The 22,781-nt window shown below is 44.3% G+C and overlaps 1 protein-coding gene across 1 annotated transcript in view; it reads right to left on the bottom strand.

Annotated features, from left to right (window-relative positions):
- The window catches only part of ABCA13 (ATP binding cassette subfamily A member 13), a 374,957-nt gene that overhangs the window by 73,268 nt on the left and 278,908 nt on the right, over positions 1-22,781 (bottom strand). Inside the window, exons 52-54 of the mRNA XM_042927326.1 lie at positions 19,302-19,555; positions 13,786-13,978; positions 11,257-11,366 (exon numbers count right to left, since the gene is read on the bottom strand). Of these exons, the coding sequence (XP_042783260.1) occupies positions 11,257-11,366; positions 13,786-13,978; positions 19,302-19,555 (557 nt within the window). The remainder of the gene's footprint in view (positions 1-11,256; positions 11,367-13,785; positions 13,979-19,301; positions 19,556-22,781) is intronic.

Genomic DNA, 22,781 nt, shown 5'->3' with positions numbered 1-22,781 from the left:
CCTGTCCACGTCTCTTCCAGCTCGTTCACAGGTGCCACCATCTGTCATTTCTGTATACGCTCTTGTGTTGTTGATGCTATATATGTTACATTTCTTTCACCAGCAGATAACGAGGGTAAAGAGGGAAGATTTCTTCATTCAAATACATTCCTGTCATTCGCTTTCCAGTCTTCCAACAGAGTGTTTTACACATTTGCCTGTTTAGTGTTTCACACACAGAGGTTCTTGACCGTGATAACTTCACGCAGGAGAGGATATTCTATTAACGCATACTATTTTTGTTCTGAATATGCCTTTTCCGTAAACGGCGTTTATGTGTTTGTTTTGTTTTCATTTGCCTACGTGCCAGTCTTTTATCTTTAATTTTCCTTGTAATTCTGCGTTGTATGTCATACAAAAAGCGTATTTCTTTAAAAGCCAGTTGATAGTTGATGTTTAAAGGGAAGAAAAAGCCAACAGCATTTATGGCACACATATGTGTTTGCTCTGGTATCTGTCAACTTGCCTTTTAAAAAAATATCTCTTGCTGCTCCCTTTTATCTTATTTTATGCTCATCTCTACAGATCATAACTGAGGGGAAGGACAAAGCACGAGATTGCGAATTTTATGTATTACGAATTTTATATGAATTTAGTATTCAAACATAATTTCCCCATGGAATAATGAATGTTTATACTTCTTTGCATTAATTCTAGTTTCCCACAAGAAACATTAAGTAATGGCCTCAGGGAAATCAGGTAACATTATTACCAAGTTATAAGTGTCTTGAAATATGTGGGGTTGTGAAGTTTCTGAATAGAAAGTTAGAAATTAACTACCGTTGCCAGAAAAACTATCCACATGGATGGAGCAAGGGCTACACATCAAGTTTCCTGACCATTCTGTGTGGGCAGTCTGTTTACTCTCTAAAGTGTAAATAAACGTGTCTTGCGTTTTACAAAAAAATTGCATATATAATTATATATATGCTATATATTACATCATATAATTATATTATTATGTATCATTATGTTATTACATATATTACATTATATATTATGCTATATTATATTGTTTGTAATATTGTGAATATGTTATTAATATATATTACATATGAATAGTAATTATATTAATCACTCCAATATATATTAATATTATTATATTATATTACTATATAATATATATTATTAATTTTAAATTAATATTAATTATATTAATCAATGTATGATATATAATAAGTACATATTATATATATTAATGTTTTAATATCTACTGTTTTTAATGTTATGTGTTATAATATGTAACATTAGATATTATATTAATTAATCAATATATAATATATAGTAAATATATTATATATATTAATGTTCTAACATATACTGTTTTTAATACATGTTATGTTATAATATATAACATTAGATATTATATTAATTCATCAATATATAATATATAGTAAATATATTGTATATATTAATGTTTTAATATATACTGTCTTTAATATATGTTATATGTTATTATATTATATTATATATTATATTATATATAATATTATATTATATTAATTAATCAATATATAACATGTAGTAAATATATATATTAATGTTTTAATATATATTGCTTTAATATGCTATATACCATAATATACAACATTATACACTATAATATATTAATTATATTATACGCACACACATATACTTGGGCAATACATAAATATTCAGATAAGTACCAAAATGTGAGTGTGTCTATGTCCGAGAAAGCTAGAAGTTTGGCTATATACAAGCTCTTTTTGAAAGAAATATTATATATACCTATATATAAATGTCATTATTATTGGGATCTGAGCGAAAGCCTTCCCAGTTCCAGGAAGGATCAAGATCAAGGGCAGGTAAGAGAGGTGAGCTGAAAGGAAATACACAAATAGGGCTTGGGGATGGTTTGGTTTCTTCTTCACCGTGTAAATATTTATCAGTGGACAATCACAGATCAGCGGGACCAGCACCCACCCAGCCTCCACAGTGCTGCGCGCAATTTTACGCTTACAAACTCCCCTGACACACAGACTACGAGGAGCCGGCAGCCCCAGGGCTAACCAGACCACTCCTGGACCTCACGGAGACCATCCCTCCCTCACAGCCGGGGCTGAGGGGTGACAGGGACTTCGTTCTGAGGCTGCATAACTTCCTCCCCACCCCCCCCCACCCCCCCCCCCGCCCCGCCGGAGGTGTCCGAAGTCACACGTGCTTCCAGAAGGCCCCGGCTGGCCCCAGCCAGCACCAGCCGGCTCTGAGGCAGTGCCTTCGTCCTGCTGCCCCTCCAGGTATACATACAGTCATCGGCTGAATCCCAACATCAGGCGGTTTGGTAACTTCTATGTTGCAAACCTGGATTCAGATCTGCTTGCCAGAAGACTGACATCTGGCACGTTACCTAAATCTCTGCGCTTCAGGTTCCTTACCGGTTTCATCAGGATAAGGTCCTCTCCCCAAGGCTGTTACAACTATCCGGTGAGAGCAGACACGCCAAGCCCCTGACACAGTGTAATGCTTGGGGAATACTGGAGTCACAACACGTTAGAACTACTGCTCGTGGCATGTATTTTGTCTAGAGGCTGCAAACGGTCCAACTACACATCTGATGGTGTCGGGAGTGAGACAGTATGGAAGCGCGGGGCCTGCGGCAAACTGGGAAGTCTATGTTCTGACCAAGCGCGGTCCAATTCCCAAACGTATGAGCTGCGCTGGCCAAATGAGAAGACACATAGCTGTTGCCCTGCAGTCTTTCAACTCCGTGGCCATCGGCATTGTACCGGGAGCTCATGGTACTTGAAAGCAAACCACAAAGTACATTCTGTAGACATATTCTCAAGTTTGTGGACACGCCTTCGATAAACATTAATAAATTAAACAAGGAAAGAAAAGGGCACTGTTTCTGATCATAGAACCTTAAAAGAGAGACAAAAGGGACCTTAAAGTAATGAATGACTGAATCAGTGTGTTCCAATTAGGTAGCAGTAACTTATGGGCTTCATGGGCAGAAAGATGCATACCAGCCCTCTAAGCAGTTAAAAATTCCATTGTGTTCTAATTACCCATTTAATTCCTTGAATACCAATGTGCAATTAACATTACAAATAATCAAGGTTAAAAATATAATTAATGCAAGTGTGATTTAGTTATAATTAAACTAATTACACAGATATGTAGCATAATAAGGGACTTGCAGACCATTAAGGGGATGTAAATGTATTCTTTCTTTCAAGAATAGCTATTTGAATTTCATTTTCCAATTAGTTTACAAATGATGGGATGGGATTATGAAGGAGATAGTCAGGCTTCCAGGGATGAGAAAAATAGACCATATACTTTTTGTTGCCTTTGAAATTCTGATTCGTTTGCCCGTATGCACTGGTAAATAGAGAAGTTGGAAAACACACACACATACCACCTAAGCAACAAAAGCACACCTTCTTTTTTCTACGATTGCAGGGAAAAAACAACAGCACAGTAACTTGAGAGAGTTTCCTTTATACACATCAAACCCTTTCAGAGTCGTAACCAGGACTCATACATGCCTCAAACCTTTGCTGAACTCATCAGTTCTATTTCCTGCTGTTGGCCATAATAGTTCCAAACACTGACATTTTATCATTTGACACAGACCAATATATAATTGTATTCTCTGTCCGTAGATGTGGCAATTGTAACAGTTAAGAGTCAGTGCCAACAGCATGATGGGTAAGCACGTAGCAGGTGGAGTGAGACATGTTTTCAAGTGTCCAGCTTTCTTCATGTAAGTTAGGAAAGCAAATATTTCTTTTGGGGGGAGGAGGGACAAAGGGATGGAGGGGGGAAGGAGGGAGAGAGAGAGAGAGAGAGAGAGAGAGAGAGAGAGAGAGAGAGAGAATCTTAAGCAGGCTCCATGCTCAACACAGAGCTCAATGTGGGGCTCGATCTCACAACCCTGGGATCGTGACCTGAGCCGAAATCAAGAGTTGGAAACTTAACCAACTGAAACACCCAGGCGCCCCAGAAGGCAAATTATTTCTTACATGAGAAGTCCATGCCTGTTAACTGGACAAGGTGGTTTTTATGGGAGATCTCAGTGCATCTTTACTCAAGCCCGTGAGTTATCATTCCCAGCACACAGGTGAGGAAAACAGACCAGTGGGAAACGGGAGACGGAGGAAACCAGAGATCGTGAGAAGGAAAGGGGTAAACTAGGCACAAAGAAAAGTCTGTGAAGAATCCTACATCCGTCAGAATGAAACCAGAATGACATTACCAACAACAAACAAACCCTGATTTTCCACCTCTGGGGATGACTGGAAAGCAACAGACTATCTGGAAAAGTGGTAAATAAAAAGGCGAAAAAACACAAGCATTCTTCTGCCATTTTTTTATATGAACGATACTTCCGAGTAATCACACAAAATGTGGTGAAAACAACTCCGTGTAAAATTATCCCAGAGAGTAAATGGAAACAAAGATAAGAGCTGGAATATCACTATTTGGTAGTCCCCAAGGAACGAATGCCACCAACCTAGACACGAGGCATCAAAACTACTGATATCGACATGCTGAGCATCTGAAACTAACACAACACTATTTGTCAATTATACTTCAATAATCAGTAAATAAGTACAGAGTGAGGACCGGACATGATGTGCCACTGATGAAAGTAAGTAACACTACCTCCTATGGACTCATGCCCAAGTCACCTACTGCCACTACATGATAAAGTAGTCAGAATTTTTTAATTTGAACCTGAGCCTGATTCAGCCCCTGGATCCGGTGCAGCTGGATCCTTGCAAGAAACAGGACAGAGAAGCATGAGAAACTTGACCATCTGTATGCAGCCAGCTCTCTCTTCAAACCCAACAGCGCACGACCAACAAGCAGATTGTAAAGAAAAGAAAAAAATGGAGATAGACCAGTAGCTTGAGAGATGTAAACGCCCTATCAAGAGTTTACAAATAAGCAAGAATAACCTGTGGTGTCTAGGGATAACCTTGGGTGATAAAGCCGCACAGAATCTTCTAGAAAGAAGAGGTAGTAATTAGACCAGGCACACAGAGGGGCTTCTGGGTTAACAGTCAAAATTCTACTAATTGGCCTGAGTCTTGGTTGCAAAAGTGTTGATTTTATAATAATACACTAAGCTACATTAAAAAAAAAAAATCAGGGGTGCCTGGGTGGCTCAGTCGGTTGAGCGTCCCTTGCTTTTGGTGAAGGTCCTGATCCCCAGGTCGTGAGATTGAGCCCAGCTTTGGACGCCACAGAGAGAGTGGAGCCTGCTTAAAAATTCTTTCTCTCTCCCTCTGTCCCTCTTCCCCCTCACACTCTCTTTCTCTCTCTCTCAAATTAAAAAAAAAAATCGGGCGAGGAGACACTCTTGAACAGGAGAAGGAATTAAGGGGTACTGGTCTTGTTCTCGTTCTTGAGCTAGGTACAGATTATCAAAGTGTATTCCCTTTGTAAAAATTCATTGAGATCTTCTTTTCTAGTTGTAACTTATACTTCAATAAAAAGTTTCTTAAAAGGGAATTTTTAAAAAATATTAAACCAAGAGCGGTGTCTGGCTATCTCAGTTGGTTAACCAGCCAACTCTTGACTTCAGCTCAGGTCATGATCTCACAGTTTGTGAGTTCTAACCCCACGTCGGGCTCTGGGCTGACAGCTCAGAGCCTGGAACCTGCTTCAGATTCTGTCTCTCCCTCTCTCTCTGCCCCTCCCCTGCTCATGCTCTGTCTCTCTCTGTCTCTCAATAATAAATAAATGTTAAAAAATTTTTTAAAAATTAAAAAAAGATAAAAAGCTTCTGCACAGCAAACAAAACAAATCAACAAAATTAAAAGGCAACTACAGAATGGGAGAAGATATTTGCAAATGACATGGCTGATAAAGGGCGAGTATCTAAAATCTACAAAGAACTTATCAAACTCAACACCCAAAAATAAATAATCCAGTTAAGAAATGAGCAGAAGACATGAATAGACGTTTTTCCAAAGAAGACATCCAGATGGCCAACAGACACACGAAACAATGCTCAACATCACTCATCATCAGGGAAATACAAATGTGTAACAGTTTTCAAAACACTAACTCAAAATTATGTATGTTATTTAAAGGGCAGTGACAGCAATAATACCATTACTACATTTTTAGGATCGAGGAAGACCACAGACTTATTGATTTGATAACGTTAATAGAGAAAGAAGACTTTAAAAATCATTCAAATTAAAAAGTTAGAATGAGAAGGTAGGAGTTAAAATTTTAAATTAGGTAAATAGGTTTTGAAGAAAATAGAAGTTGTCAAAATTACAACAAAAATTAAGACTAGGAATAATTTAACAGGAAGGATTGAAAATGAAAGTTTTCAACAGCAAACTAGCTTTCCTTATGAATCATAAATTTTAAAATCTATATAAAATTTAGCAAGTAAAAGAGATTTACATCCACAACAAAATTAAGTTTACTACAGAAAGGTAAGGCCAGATCAATAATCAAGAATCTTTCATTTATGACATAAATGTGCCAAAAGAAAAAGAACTACAAAACATGTTCATCTGCGTGAATGCAAAATAATAAATTTAAGATTTTCCTTACAGAACCTTAAATAAAATTGCAAAATAATACTCACAAAGTAAAAAATAACATCTAGAGAATTTTCAAACTGTCACAGGTGGTAACAGAAATACAAGAACTTCAGTGAGCACCACCATTTCATATCATTTTGACAGTTCTTGGACAGTTCAACTTTGGCAGAAGAGAAGACACAGCATAAAAAGTTCAGTTCTTTCGGGGCGCCTGGGGGGCTCAATCAGTGAAAGCGTCTGACTTCGGCTCAGGTCATGTTCTCATGGCTCATGCATTCGAGCCCCATGTCAGGCTCTGTGCTGACAGCTCGGAGCCTGGAGCCTGCTTCAGATTCTCCCTCTCTCTCTGCCCCTCCCCTGCTTGTACTCTCTCTCACTCCCAAAAATAAATAAAACTTTTAAAACAATTTAAAAAAAAAGTTCAGTTCTTTCCAAATTAATCTGTAAATGCAACATAAAATCAGTTAAAATCCCAGTGGAAGTTGTGGACACAATGCCTGCCTTACACTTCTTTCCTCCACCCAAAAAATGATGACTGGATTTTACTTGGTTCATTCATTGCTATGTAATCAGTGTCTTGAAAAGAAAAACCCACGCAAACGTCTCTGCTCATCAGAGACAAGAGAATGCTAAAACAGATCTCAAGCCATTGCCTGCTGGGTTCCGGAACAGAGTTTCAAGCCACTGCCTGCTGGGTTCCGGATCTGAGTTACATAAAGCAGCTGGGAGTCTGACCCCTGCAAGGTAACGGGTACCAAAAGCGCTCCTGTGTGATGACGGGGGACCAGAACCACGTCCAGTAAGATACCTGGGTCTACAGCACAGCCCCACCACTCCTGAGGAGGCTGAGAGAAGCAGCCTGGAGTTTAGGGTACCAGAAGGCCCCCCCCGACCCTCCAGCAGGCCCAGACCAAGCAGTGCAGCGACCATAAATGCATATTCCCCCATCGTGGCAGGATGGGACCCCAAAGTTGTCAACGTAGGGCCTGGCTCTGCACTGGAGACCCAGAGAATCAGGAGTGGAAGGTAGCATGGAATGGACAGACACAAGCTGACACGCAGGAAAGGAGAGAGCAAAAGCAAACACATAAACTCACTTCTGAGGTCAGCGAGCAAAGCCCGAAGTTGTGAGAAAAACCTAACAAGAAGAAAATTGAAAAAACAAAGCAATTAAAGAGATTAAATACTTCCTGATGGAGACACATTCATCTGGGGAATAGATCTAAAAAAGATGTGCAAGGACTCTATAAATTGCAAAATATAATTAAATATTTCTAAACGAACTGAATAAATGCCTACAGATACCACTGTCACGGAAAAGGCAGAGAAAATTTCAGCAAGAGCTCAATTTCCCCAAATTATCGTATAAATGTGATGCGATCTCAATCAAAATGTCAATATTGGAACATTTTTATAGAGGGTGGTAAGACGATCCTGAAAAATAATATGTAATAAAGGTCCCAAAAGAGTTACAACAATTCTGAAAGTCAAGAACTCGGAAGAGACAGGCAGAGCAGCTGAGCACCAGACGTGTTTCCAACTGATGGACAAAAAGACACCTCGTTGAGAAAACGGCATTAAGCCAATTGGAATTCAGGATAAAAAAAAAAAATCAAATTACAGTAAAATCTTGGATTGTGAATGACCTGTTCTGCGAGTGTTCCGCAAGACAAGCTAACATTTCTAACAAATTTTAAGTGGCTACACAAGTGATGTCTTGCAATACGAGTCGTACGTGACACCAAATGTCACATGATCACAACTGAGCCAAGGACTCTTGAAATACGCTTTGATATGCAAGTGCTTTGGATTACAAGCACGTTCTGGGAACAAATTATGCTCACAAACCAAGGTTTTATTGTGTATTTCTACCATACAGTGGATCTAAATATAAGCTCCATATAAATTAAAGACATGAGGGGCGCCTGGGTGGCTCAGTCGGTTAAGCGGCCGACTTCGACTCAGGTCATGATCTCGCAGTCCGTGAGTTCAAGCCCCGCATCAGGCTCTGTGCTGACAGCTCAGAGCCTGGAGCCTGTTTCGGATTCTGTGTCTCCCTCTCTCTGACCCTCCCCCGTTCATGCTCTGTCTCACTCTGTCTCAAAAATAAATAAACGTTAAAAAAAAATTTTTTTTTAAATAAATTAAAGACATGACGGGCACCTGGGTGGCTCAGTCAGTTAAGCATCTGACTTCGGCTCAAGCCAGTATCTCACGGTCCATGAGTTCGGGCCCTGCATTGGGCCCTGTGCTGACAGCTCCGAGCCTGGAGCCTGCTTCAACTTCTGTGTCTCCCTTTCTCTTCACCTCTCCCCCACTCGCACTCGGTTTCTATCTCAAAAATAAATAAACACACAAAAAAAATCTAAGACATGAATGTTAAGCTTTATGACCTCAGAATGAGGACGATCTCTTAAGATTCAAAGAACAAGAAATAACAAAGGAAAAAAATTGATAAATTGGCTCCATCATCACTGCAAATTTCTACACACAGAAACTTTTAAAACAAAGTTAAAATACAAGGTATTTATAAAACAGGCAAAAAATTAGTTCCCAGTTGAATGTATGGAAAACCTTTATGTTGACGAGTAACAAAAAGACAGACAACCTTAAAGAGAAAAGGACAAAGGCCTTGACAGGCAATTGGCAGAAAGGAAACCCACCTTACAAATAAACGTGGGAAAAGCATTCAAGTTCATGAATAATGAAAGAAGTGCAAATTAACAATGAGATTTCGTGCCCACCAGATTTGCGAAAAATTTAAAACAATAACAATTATTGAGTGGGATTAAGAAATGCTCCTGGAATAACATAAATGAAGTATACCAAATGATCTTTATATTCTTGTCTGATTTTAAGATATGCATCCCTTGGGGCACCTAGGTGGCTCGACCAGTTAAATATCTGAGTCTTGATTTCAGCTCAGGGCATGATCTCATAGTTCATGGGTTCGAGCCCGCCTCAGGCCTCGGGCTAACAGCCTACTTGGGTTTCTCTCTCCCTCTCTCTCTCTGCCCCTCCCTCACTCACGTGCGCCCTCTCTCTGTCTCTCTCGAAATAAATAAACTTAAAAAAAAAAATAAAAAGGTAAAATAAATAAAATATGCATCACTTCACACAAATACCACATTTAACCACGCACACTTCACACGCAGGTAACAGATAAAATGAACACATAGTTCATCTGTATAGAACACACAGATATGAATGTATGTTTAAATCATACTAGTAGGAGACAGTAACACTGCATTTTAGGACTACAAGAAGATCTTTTGCTTTCCGGGTGCCTGGCACATCATAGAATGACAATATGTATTTATCAATTCAAAAAGTAGCTAATAAATGGGTGATTTCATATTTTCAAACAATTTTCTTCAATAGTCTATTTGAACCTATACATAAAAACCTCATGGGGCGCCTGGGTGGCTCAGTCGGCTAAGCATCCGACTTGGGCTCAGGTCGTGATCTGTGGTCCGTGGGTTTGAGCCCCTGCGTCTGAGAGCTCGGAGCCTGGAGCTGCTTCACATTCTGTGTCTCCCTCTCTCTCTGCACCCCCTCCCCCACCGCGCACTCTGTCTCGTTCTTAAAAATAAACAAACATTTAAAAAAATAACTAAAAAAAAATTTAAAAACCTCGAGCACATTGTTTCCAAGTGGGCTTAGGAGTGACTGTTACCCCCAAGCAGACAGATTGAAATCAACTATTTATATAAGGACCTTCCGAGGAGGTACAGCAAGGCACATGGTTGTCCTTACGAGTTGAGCCACAGACGTCTGAAATCTGTTATCAACGCTACCAGGGTGCAATGAATTTGCTGCCGTAGAAACAGCTGTACGATTGCAGGTGGGAGAGGAGTGCAGGGGGGACAGGGCTGCTCCAGGACAGACTCAGCAGAGGAAAAGCCAAGTAGCCAATCCAGCCTCTGGAGAGGTTAACAACAAGGCGCCTCTACTTTTTAGGAGAGAAAAAACCCAGGAACAGTCCTGATCAAGCAGGGACGGGGAAGACAGAGGCCCTGCCGACTGGATGGCCACATCTCTAAAGGCGCCCACACGCCCAGACAGATGTTCCCATGTAGGCACCACAGCTTGGAAGGAACCAGAGGACGGGGTGACGCACACCCTAAAAGGCCGTGTTAGAGGAGTGGCACGCGGGGATAATGCTCTGTGTTGGGGGTTGCCCACAGGGCCCGGATGGGACCAGCCGGCCTCGGGCAGGCTCCAGCGGGGAGAACACCCAGCATCTTCCGTGGTATGGGCAGCAAGGGGCATGGAGGTCTTCCCTGATCCCCCGGATGCCACCATCTGGATTCATATGTTCGCTCTCCCCCACCCGAAGCCATCAGGTCATCCACTGGAAAGAGGGGGTCTGGGTGGCCCAAGATGGAAACCACGCAGTCCCCTCTGGCCACCTCTGCACGGGCGGGGGCATCTGAAGCTGGATCTGCTGGTAAAGCAATTAGAGCCAGCGCCCCCCTCGTGTCCTGACCACTCAGCAGCCAGCGGCCCAATACCTCCACCCCATCAGGCGCCACGGCAGAGGTCAGCCTTAGCTGCTTTGGCCAATGCGCCCTTGACCCTCTGGCCGCTCTTCCCTTTCGCCGGGAGGGGCACGTGGAGCTCGGTTCCAGGGCCCCTCATTCTGTGCACACCCAGTAAGAAAGACCACGTCTGGATTTACCCTGTGGGAGTCCTGGCGACCATGTGTCCTGAGGTCGGAGGGGTGTCTCCATTCAGCATCTTGAACGTGGTGCTCTTCCCGGCCCCGTTCACCCCCAGGAGCCCAAAGCACTGTCGGGAGGGAACGAGAAAGGGAAAAAAGTTCTGAATTACAGCAGAAGGCCTTGACTTTCACGACTTCAAGCCAGCTCGGAGCTGGCGTTTCTGTGCCTCGATACCTGCAGACCCTGGACGTCACCCGGTTGTATCGAGCACTCTGCAGATGGCAACACACTCTGGAAATTCTACTGGCGGCCAAGCAGAGTAACCATTTCAACGACCACTGGGGACCAGTAAATGCATGTAAGCAACACCCCGGAGGCCAGAGTAAAGGCAGCTACCTGGGACTGTGCGGAGACCTCCCGTCCCCTCAAGGTCCTAACTGTGTCCGTCTGGGGAGGACCACGGTTTTTGGAAGCCACGTCGTTATAGTCATTACGCCCTTGACTCCACCGCACAAAGTACTCCTCCCTCCCCCACCTCTTCTCCCCGCCCCCAATTCAGATCTAGGCTGATCCTGACATTAGTTAAGACAGAAGTTAGTTCTAAACTCTGACACTTAGCACCAAGTCAACGTCTTTCGTGGTTTGGGGGTTCACTGTTGTCTTGTATTCCCTGGCAAAAACGGCCCTTTTGCTGTCTTCTCCAGACCTGGTCTTGACCCCATATCGCAGCATGTTCTCAGCTGGAGGTTCTAGGATACAGACGGTCTGTGTGGCTCTTACAATGTCCCCTCAAGACCTCTCTGTTGCTTATGGCAAAAGCTGGCTCTCTGTCTACTAACCCCGGCTGACCTGGCTCCTTGAATCTTGGCAAAGTGCCCGTCCTGGGCTTCCTGGCGCTGTGCCCTACCTAAGCACAGGACCCTACTTGGGGCTCCGGACGACAGCTGCTCATCTGAACTGCCACCTGCTTTAATATCCATGCCTTCCTATCCCACTGGGTCTCCCGCACCATCTGACACGGGGTCCAGCTGCCACTTCTGGACCTGCAGCTCCAAGGCAGTGCCACTCAGGTGCCGTCACCCTCGTCCTGCCAGGGGCAGCACGGCCGCTGCTACATAACACGCTGTGTTCACGGCCCTCCGTTTCCTACCCGGTTATGAATTCCTAGAGGGACAGGGACATATCTCAGTCATCTCCGCCTTGTCTACCGGCTCTCACAAAGCACCTTACATCATAGCATTTAAACCGCCACGTTCATAAAAAGTCCATCAAGCAAGTTCATCAAACAGGGGTGCCTGGGTGGCTCAGTCGGTTAAGAGTCCGACTTCGGCTCAGGTCATAATCTCACGGATCGTGGGTTCGAGCCCCGCGTCGGGCTCTGTGCTGACAGCTCAGAGCCTGGAGCCGGCTTCCGATTCTGTGTCTCCCTCTCTCTCTGCCCCTCCCCTGCTCATGCTCTGTCTCTCTCTCTCTCTCTCTCTCTCTCTCTCTCCGTCAAAAATAAACATTAAAAGGAAAAAAAAGCTGAGCAATCAGAACTGCAATATACGTGGCATCTGGGATCATCTCAGAGCATCTCCCTTGCAAAGCGTTCCAAGTTTTTCTAGTACCCTTCGGCTTAAAACTACCATGGACAGGTAGCGGCCACACTGAAGCGGATTTTTGAAGCAAAGTTAAAAAAATAGTTGGATACGACACCACAGGTTGCATAGTGAGTCTCTGAGTTCCATGGCAAACAGCAACCACGAAAACACTCCTTCCTTAGCGTGCTGTCCTCTGCAGCCACAAACCACAGCGCAGCTCGTGAGGCCGTTCCTAGATCGGTTTACATCGGTCCCCGGGCTTCCCTTCACCTCGGAACGCCGCTCTCTGCTCACAGCACAGCCTCACTGTCGCTCAGGGAACCGTGTAACCTACTTGGAATGCCTCAGGAGCTTGTAACAATATGAGTGCAAGGAACCTCATGTTTTTAACAGTTAATGAAAGGTAATCATTTTCAGACTTGGTTTCTTTTTATGCAATTAAGCACAGATCAGGAACAATTTGCATGGCTTCTATCGGTTCTGATTAAACATTCCTGCTAGAATTAATGCCATCCCATGAAAAGCAATTCTGAGCTATTGCTTTGGTGTGACTGTTCTTTCGCCTTTCCGGAAGAGCGTTTTGCTAGGTGGGCTTAATTGGCCATTTAAAAAGTACTGACGTCCCAGGAAGAGTTAGAACAGGTCCCCTTAATGAGTTGGGTTGAGAAAATATTGGCACTCCATAAAATGTCATCCTGCAGCCCAAACAGCGATTAAAACTCAACCACATGAAATTTTTAAAATTATGAAACCGAATAAATGCCATCAGCAACAAAGCTTCCCCAGGGAAAGAGCCAATAGACTCTCCACTTAGATTCTGTGTCTACTGAGTTTTGCAGAAATTCCAGAAATGCGAAGACTTTCAGCTCTGACCTCAGCTATTCTCAGCACAACACAGCAGAATTCACAGTTTGGAGATACACAGGTTTGTAACAGAAAGGGGTACGATTAGATGGCACCTACCTCTCCTCTTCGTATGCCCACGCTGATATCTTGCACAGCGGTGGTCTTCTTGAAGAAGCCTCCATAGCTTTTACTAAGGTTGCATAACACGAGAAGGTCTTCACTGGTCATTCCTTTCAACACTCGTATCTGCTCTCGTTCCACATCTATATCCTTGGAAGACGTGACCGTGCCTTGGATGGCAGCGTGACCTCTGGGAACATAAAGTGAAGAGCTCATTCACATGTGGGAACAGGAACTTGAAGAGTCCAAGAGAGGGAGGGCAAGGAAGGTCAGACACCTGTCAACACAGAAGATGCGGTCTTGGGAGGCACCTGGATGGCTTAGTGGGTGAAACATCCGACTTCGGCTCAGGTTGTGATCTTACAGTTGATGGGTTCAAGCCCCGCGGCAGGCTCTGGGCTGACAGCTCAGAGCCTGGAGCCTACTTTGGATTCCGTGTCTCCCTCTCTCTCTGCCCCTCCCCTGCTCATGCTCTGTCTCTCTGTGTCTCTCAATAATAAATAAACGTTAAAAAAATTCTTTTAATAAAAAAAAAAAAAAAGAAGATGCGGCCCTGAGACAGCACTATTGGATGAACATGAATTTAATTTTCAACTCTAATTTCTTTGTTTCAGAGCAGAGCTGCTCGGTTTTCAATCTTATGATTCTCCACCTGGCACATTTTAACTTTAACGTAAACTTCAGCTTCCCCTGTACACCGTAACATGCCAACGAGTTTTGATCGTTAAACGGGTTCTGGTACCCATTCTGATCGTTAAATGAGTTAAGGTGGGAGAAGGGCACACAGGGTCTCTGTACTAATTCTGCAGTTTCCTGGGAGTCCTAACCCATTTTAAGATAAAAAGGCATATAACATAAAATGCCCACCGCCAGGTTCCAGTGCCCCTGTATTATTATTATTTTTTAAGCTTATTTACTTATTTGGAGAGGAGGGTGAGTGAGAGTGGGCTGGGACAGAGAGACAGAGGGAGAGGGAGAATCCCACACAGGCTTCACTGTCAGCACACGGCCCCATGCGGGGCTCGAGCCCATGAACCGTGAGATCATGACCTGAGCTGAACTCAAGGGCTGGATGCTTAACTGACTGAGCCACCCAGGCCCCTGCTCTCTATTACTTTTTCTGTGCCTGACATCACCATTGAACAAAGATAGAATTTATTCAACACACAACCTCGATGATGAGAGAACACAGGTAGCTACTTGGAAGTCTGTGTTATGGGACGCCATCCACAGAACATGCAAAAGCATGAGAAACAAATCAAAAACAAAAACAACGGAAAGTTATAGAAACCACTACTCCAAGATCATCGTATCAGCGCAGGAATGCTTCTGGAATGCTTGTCTTCCGTATTGTGAACAAGGATTACACGGTGGAGTTGAAATGCATAAGCTCGTGTGTGAAATTAATGTATTTTAATTAACAAAATGTAATGGCTTTTTATTTGTTTGGGGAGAGAGAATGCAAGGTAGCGGGGGGGTGGGAGGGGGGGGGAGATGGGGCAGAGAAAACAGAATCCCAGGGAGGCTCTGCAGTGTCAGCTTGGAGCCTGATGCGGGGCTCGAAATCATGAACTGTGATACCATGACCTGAGCCAAAATCAAAAGTCAGACACTCAGCCGACTGAGCCACCCAGATGCCACAGAACATAATGGTTTCTAATGTGTTAAAACAAAACAAAACAAAACAAGAAGGGCGTTTACGTACAGAGTGGCTAATGACTTTGGAGAGGCTGATGTGCTCTGTGGGGGGAAGGGAACAATGGTGTGTTCAACGTGTGAAAGTTCATCCCACGTCACACTTTTCTGTTGGGGGGTCACTTCCCCCTTTGCTGGCTGCAGGTGTGACTTTGGACCCCCCGGTGCGCCTGGCCCTTCTGGCAGCCTTTCCTGACTCAACGAGGTGAGACTGAGACCCTTCTTCCTCCCTGTTTCCAAGACCCATTCCAAGTTCTCCCATCAGCAGCTCTGAGCCAGGAATCACCTGGAAAGCTGTACAGGTATCTCCTCGATGCATCCCCAGAGTTTCTGATCTCAGGGTTGTGGGGGGAGTGTAGGGGTGGGAAAGTGTATTTGTTTACATGTCAGGTCATTCTAACGGATGCAGGACAATGGCTCGGAGTCACTTCCCGTTGGTCACCTCACAACCCAACACGCAGTGCATCCTTAACTGTGCTCAGAAAACTTCGGGCTGAGGAGGAATACGCATGGGCACCAGAGAGTCGGCAGAGAAATGCTGTCCTGGGGCCCGTGCCCGCTCCCTCCCAGCCAGCAAAGGCACAGACAGCAAAGCCCAGCTCCAGACCGGAGAGAGAGTGTAGGCAAGAAGGTGTCCGGAGGCACTGGGCCTGACCGGGACTCCGCCAGGGCTCAGGTCCTAGTGGAGACCTGGGCTCTGAGCACACGGCCGAAGGTCAGCAGCAGGCTGCGGTTCAAGGTCAGCACGGCCTAGGACACACAGCAAGGAGGTAGGCTCGTTCGCTCAGCTCTCAGGATCAGCATCAGATGCTGGTCATGGACACGCCACTGAGCAGGGGCGGGGGGCCAGCACCGACAGTGCCAGGGGCAGGAGGCAAGGTCCTCCTATTCTCTTCCACGATCCAGCTACCCCAGCGCACCAGACTCCCCGCACCAAGGAACTGACAGGCAGGCAGAGCAGAGGAACACGTAAACGCTGTAAAAAGACACTGTGGTCCCGGCAGAGAAAGACAGGCTGGAAGGCATCAGGCCAGCCCTGGGAGGTGGGTGCTGGAGGTGGGAGAGGTCAGTCCTGCCAGAGACCCCAACTGGGCAGGTGACCAGAGGCAAATGCCACCCACGGGTGTAGAGCGAGGGTCATGGAAAGCTTTACGGAGCACGAGCAGGGCAACTTGAGGGGGCCTGGCTAAGAACCTTGGATTTTCTCCTTTAGGCAATGATTAGTGACCCGACTAGATGCGGATTTAGAAAAACAAATTAATTTGGTGGGAGGGTCACTGTAGTAGCCATCCGTAAGGAGTGGTAGGCAGCGAGCGTCTCCATCAGATTGAATTTCAGTGCCCTGTGGCCTCCACGCTGACAAAGAGCAGTAAATACCAACTATTTACTGTGGATAGCACAGACATTATTCTAAAATATGGTTTAACTTATGCTCCGCAGAGGAATACAGGAAGACTTCTCTTTGAAAAAGAAATCTTTGGGGGGGCCTGGGTGGCTGAGTCATTTAAGCATCTTGACTCTTGGTTTCAGCTGGGGTCATGATCTCACAGTTTGTGACTTCAAGACCCATGTGGGGCTCCACCCTGAGAGCTCGGAGCCTCCTTGGGATGCCCTCTATCCCTCTCTCTCTCTGCCCCTCCCTGGCTTGCTCTCTCTCTCTTTCACAAAGTAAATAAGTAAAAAATAAAATCAATGGAATGGAATGAAATAAAAGAATAGAATAGAATAGAGTAGAATAGAATAGAATAGAATAGAATAGAATAGAATAGAATAGAAAAGTCTTTTGATGCTACTGGAAACTGGGGCACCCTGAAATCCATCCAAGGGGATTCTACAATTTAGGTTTTAAAACAACTAAACTCACGAGGGCCAATCACGGAACCAATTATGCTGGAAAAGCACTCAGAATTCTCTTCCAAATTCAGTCAGATGCTGGAAATCCATGGACCCCAGAGTGAAAGTGCCCAGTTCAAGACAGCCTTTAGGATTTGTATTCAAAGCGGTTCACTGCTTTAGCAGATTGGAGGGAATTATAAAGGAAGCGTGCCTTGAGAGGACGGACAGGAAAAAGTCTATAAAGTCTTCACCACAAAATATTGGTAATATGCCCGTGATTCTCAACAGGTTCTCTCCAGGGACATGGTCCTCATTAGTAATTTCTCTGTGAAGGATCCCTCTCACAGTTGAATCTAGAGAGAAACACACAGCTCCTGGAAAGAGCGAGTCAGTGGACGCAGGCCACATGGGTCACAGAGGGAGAGGCACGTCACTGTGAGGCCGACCCAGGAAAGCACATTTGTTTGGCAGCCATCAAAAATGTGCTACCTGGCAATATTCTAGACATCTTTGCAAAGCCACTTAAATCCCACTTAGAATAACAGAGACGTGTGTGTATACATAATTGTGTGTCTATATAAGTAGACACATCAACATAAACATAAGTTCTATATTATTATGGGTTCATATATGGGGTATATGTAAATTTAAGAACTATTAGGGGTGCCTGAGTGGCTCAGTCGGCTATGCGTCCAACTTCAGTTCAGGTCATGAGCTCATGGTTCGTGAGTTCGAGCCCCGCGTCGGGCTCTGTGCTGACAGCTCGGAGCCTGGAACCCGCTTCAGAGTCTGTGTCTCCCTCTCTCTCTGCCCCTATCCCCACTCTCTGTCTCTCTCTCAAAAATAAATCAACAGTAAAAAAAAAATTTTTTTTAATGAGTTGTTATGGTACCAACGAAATTCACCCAACATGTTGGGAAATTGAGCGCTTTCCATAGGGGAAAATGAAACCATTGGAACGATCCCCTCACAGGTTGGTGTTTTATCTTTTGACGTTCTCCTTCCTAGGGTTGGTGACTCACAGCGATCAAAAAAGAAAAGAAGATGGCAATGCAAGCTGGTGCAGCCACTCTAGAAAACAGTATGGAGGTTCCTCAAAAAACTAAAAATAGAACTACCCTACGACCCAGCAATTGTACCACTAGGCATTTATCCACGGGATATAGGTGTGCTGTTTCGAAGGGACACATGCACCCCCATGTTTATAGCAGCACTATCAACAATAGCCAAAGTGTGGAAAGAGCCCAAATGGCCATCGATGGATGAATGGATAAAGAAGATGTGGTATATATATATATATATATATATATATATATATATATGTATATATATACGTACATATATATATACATATATATACGTATGTGTGTATATATATATATACATATATACACACATACGTATATATATACACACACACAATGGAGTATTACTCGACAATCAAAAAGAATGAAATCTTGCCATTTGCAACTACGTGGATGGAACTGGAGGGTATTATGCTAAGTGAAATGAGTCAGTCAGAGAAAGACAAATATCATATGACTGTACCCATAGGAGATAAAAGAGATGAACATAAGGGAAGGGAAACGAAAATAATATAAAAACAGGAAGGGAGACAAAACCGAAGAGACTCATATGGAGAACAAACTGAGGGTTACTGGAGGGATTGTGGGAGGGGAGCTGGGCTAAATGGGCAAGGGGCATTAAGGAATCTACTGCTGGAATCATTGTTGCACTAGATGCTAACTAATTTGGATGTAAATCTTAAAAAAATAAAAAAAGAAAATTAAAAAAAATTAAAAAAGAGAAGAAGGAAAGAAGAGGAAAAAAACCCCGACAAAAAATCACAATCTTCACTCATTATAACTTCGTGTAGCACTGACGGGACGCATTTTCTTGTCTTGCAATCTCCAGGATGGGGCTCTCTTTCCCTCTTCGGTCAAAGGTCGGTGCCCTCCCAGGCTGAGCCCCGCGGGACGTACCGCGGCCGCTGCAGAAGGTCCCAGTGCAGCAGAACCCTCAGGATGAGAAGCACGGTGCCTTGTGAGGCCAACTGCACGAAGGTCCAGCCCAGGAAGTTCATCTCAAAGGGGCTCACGTAGGAATCGACGCCGAAGCTGTGGGTCAGGTCGTACTTGATCTGGTTGTAGCAGAGTTCGATCAGCCCCTGCCCCAGGCAGAACTGAGGAAATACGGCGAAAACCCACTTGAGGACGTCATAGATGTTCTGCAGACTCTGTGTAGAGAAAGAAAGAGACATGAGACTGACAGCTCTTGAAACCCTCCGTGTCTCCCTGGCCGTCCCATGTTCCAGGTCCCCCTTGCCCCAGCCACTCAGCAACACGCGCGGGCAGCCACGGAACCAGAGAGAATGATCCTCAAGCCTCTGGTCTAGTGGTATTGCATTGCCCAGGGGTGGACGTGCGTGGGAGCCCAAACCTGCGTCCTCCTTCCGAGTTATCCTTCTGGAATAGGCAGGTCTATCCTAAGCCTGTACCTCAGATGTACTTTGGAAATACATAATTTGTCTGCTTCACAGGCTCATGGGTGGAGAGGAAGTCCGTCTGACGATGCATCACGAAGTCTTGCCTCCACCCAATTTAGGGGAGACCTCGGAGAAGACTTCTGAGCTGAAGCTAGAGTAAGTGAAGACTCTGGGGGCTGCTACGATGGCATGGATGTACGTTTCCTGTGAGACAGACATGGACTTGCGGGGCCCGTGGTGAAAGGTTATGGACTGAATGTTTGTGCCCCTCAAGTGCATGGTTCCAGCCCTGATCCCCAGCGTGACGGTATTACGAGGCTGGACCTTAGGGAGGTGATTCAGGTTGGACGAGGTCATGAAAACAGAGCCCCCACAATGGGATCAGTGCCCTCGTAGGAAGAGGAAGAGACACCAGCATTTCCCGTCTCTGCTGTGCGGGGACGCAGCTGGAGGAGGTCGTCTGCAAGGCAGGAAGTGGGTCCTAACCAAGACCTGATTCTACAGGCAGCTTGATCTCTGACGCCCAGTCTCCAGAATGGTGAGAAGTAAATATCTGTTGTTCAAGCCACCCGGCCTGTGGCAAATGTTATAAGTGACACTCTTAGTCACAGGCAACATGAGTGTTTAAAAGGGTGGATAATACTGGGAGTTGTCGCTGGGAACATGTTAATCACACGTAAAATGCCCCCTTCAAACTTAGCGTCAGTAAATGTTAAACATATGTAGTTGTCAGGGTGTCTGGGTGGCTCAGTCAGTTAAGCGTCTGACTCTAGGTTTCGGCTCAGGTCATGATCTCACAGTTCGTGGGTTCGAGCCCCTCATCGGGCTCTGTGCTGACAGTGCGGAGCCTGCTTAGGATTCTCTCTCTCCCTCTCTCTGCCCCTCCCCGACTCGTGTTGTCTCTGTCTCTCTCAAAATAAATAAGTAAAAACTCTAATATATACATATAGTTGTCTTTCTTAAGTGTTGTTTCAAGGACAAGGATGAATAAGAGAACAGTAGGAAACATCACATGGATGATTGCAAAGAAAAGAAAAAACAACATAGGACAGGCTGCATACTTGAACAATACCATTTTCAAATTAAATGTATACATATGGGGGAGCCTGGGTGGCTCAGTCGGTTAAGCGGCCGACTTCAGCTCAGGTCATCTTGTGGTTCGTGGGTTCGAGCCCCCGCATCAAGTTCTGTGCTGACAGCTCAGAGCCTGGAGCCTGCTTCAGATTCTGTGTCTCCCTCTCTCTCTGCCCCTCCCCCACTCACGCTCTGTCTCTGTCTCTCAAAAATAAACATTAAATTTTTTTTTTAAATGTATACATATAAATGTATGTATCTGCCATAAAATTTACTATTTTTCTTACCGTGTGGTGTCTTATGAATGTGAGCTCTATTCCATAATAAGGTTAGAATTGTCAGAGTGTTAATCATCGTCCATTAGGACTTCCTGGTAAGTACCACATACTGGAAGCTTGATGGAACATCACTGCAGTCCATTCCCTCCATAAACGTACAAAGTCCTGACTGGTAGACCCAGTTACCACTGAGGAAACACGCTCAAGGGGCTGATGAATGTGTTTAAGCCACATTGTGGTAGGCCCAGGATTTGACCCTGATCTTTCTGGCCCGAAGCATAAAATCTCTCCACCAAGGAACGTAGCCTTGAGAAAATTCACTGCAAAGTGGTCTTTTCAGCTGACTTTTAAAGACGGGGGTAGCTAAGCACATAACCCAGGAAGACCACATTAACTTCCTGCCAGACAAAGCTATGGAAATACAATCAAGAATTAAGGCTCAAGAATTATGGGTTCAATGTCACTGTCTCTTTATGGTCAAATTCAAAAACTGATCTGAACAGTAATATTTTAAAAGGGTGCAAAGTCATCATACTGTATACACTATAATACACAGCAGGGGGCATACCGTATCACCATTAAAGTTTACAAAATCATCAATTGTCTATTTCATGCTGGACAATGTCCAGTTTTCCCTTACAATGAAAACTGACAGCTGGACTTGTATAAATGTAGTCTTAAATAATGTGATTTGGTGGGGGGCCTGAGTGGCTCAGTCAGTTGGCATCTGACTTCGGCTCTGGTCATGATCTCGCAGTTCGTGAGTTCGAGCCCCGCGTCGGGCTCTGTGCTGACAGCTCAGAGCCTGGAGCCTCTTCGGATCCTGTGTCTCCCTCTCTCTGCCCCTCCCCTACTTATGCTCTGTCTCTATCTGTCAAAAAATTAATAAAGATTAAAAAAAATATTTTTTAAATTATGTCATTTGGGAGCAACAGAAAATTCAAGAAAGGGGCATGAATTGTTTCATTAGGGCTTATTGTCTTTTGCATAGAGACACGGGAAAGTCATGAAAGCTTCATCTACTTGTCCCTTAGATCTTGTCTTGACTTCCTACCACTCCTTATAGATTTCAACCAGTCCTACTAGGACTTATTAATCCCAGTTTTCATAAAACTGTGTCCCTGAATCAAACAATGTACCACATGAAAGGATTTTCTGTCACTGGTTATAATGTAGAAACAGTAGAATACTACAGTTTCTGACTCAGGAACTGGTAACTAAGGAAGCCTCATATTTAAAAAAAAAATAAGTTTATTTATTTTGAGAGAGAGACAGAGGGACAGGGAGAGAGGGAGAGAAAGAGAGTCACTGCATTGTCAGCACAGAGCCCGACATGGGACTCGAACTCACCAACCGTGAGATCACGACCTGAGTCGAAGTCGGACGCTCAACCAGCTGAGCCCCCCAGGGGTTCCAAGGAAGCCACACATTAACGATGAGGACTTCACATCTGCCTTAAGGAATTCACAGTTATGCCAACAAGAACAAAGCTGTTGGTGGTGCACAGACGCTGAACTGAACTGACAGATAAGCCACATATATGACGAGAGACAGCTGCCCAAATTCAGGGGATAACAATCCATACATGTCTTATTTAAAGTAACTGCAAACTGATGGAGTGTGCA

The sequence above is a fragment of the Panthera leo genome, chromosome A2 (assembly GCF_018350215.1).
Source record: "Panthera leo isolate Ple1 chromosome A2, P.leo_Ple1_pat1.1, whole genome shotgun sequence".
Taxonomy (NCBI): Eukaryota; Metazoa; Chordata; class Mammalia; order Carnivora; family Felidae; genus Panthera; species Panthera leo.
The sequence above is the reverse complement of the archived record's forward strand: the minus strand, read 5'-3'. Positions and strand labels throughout refer to the sequence as shown.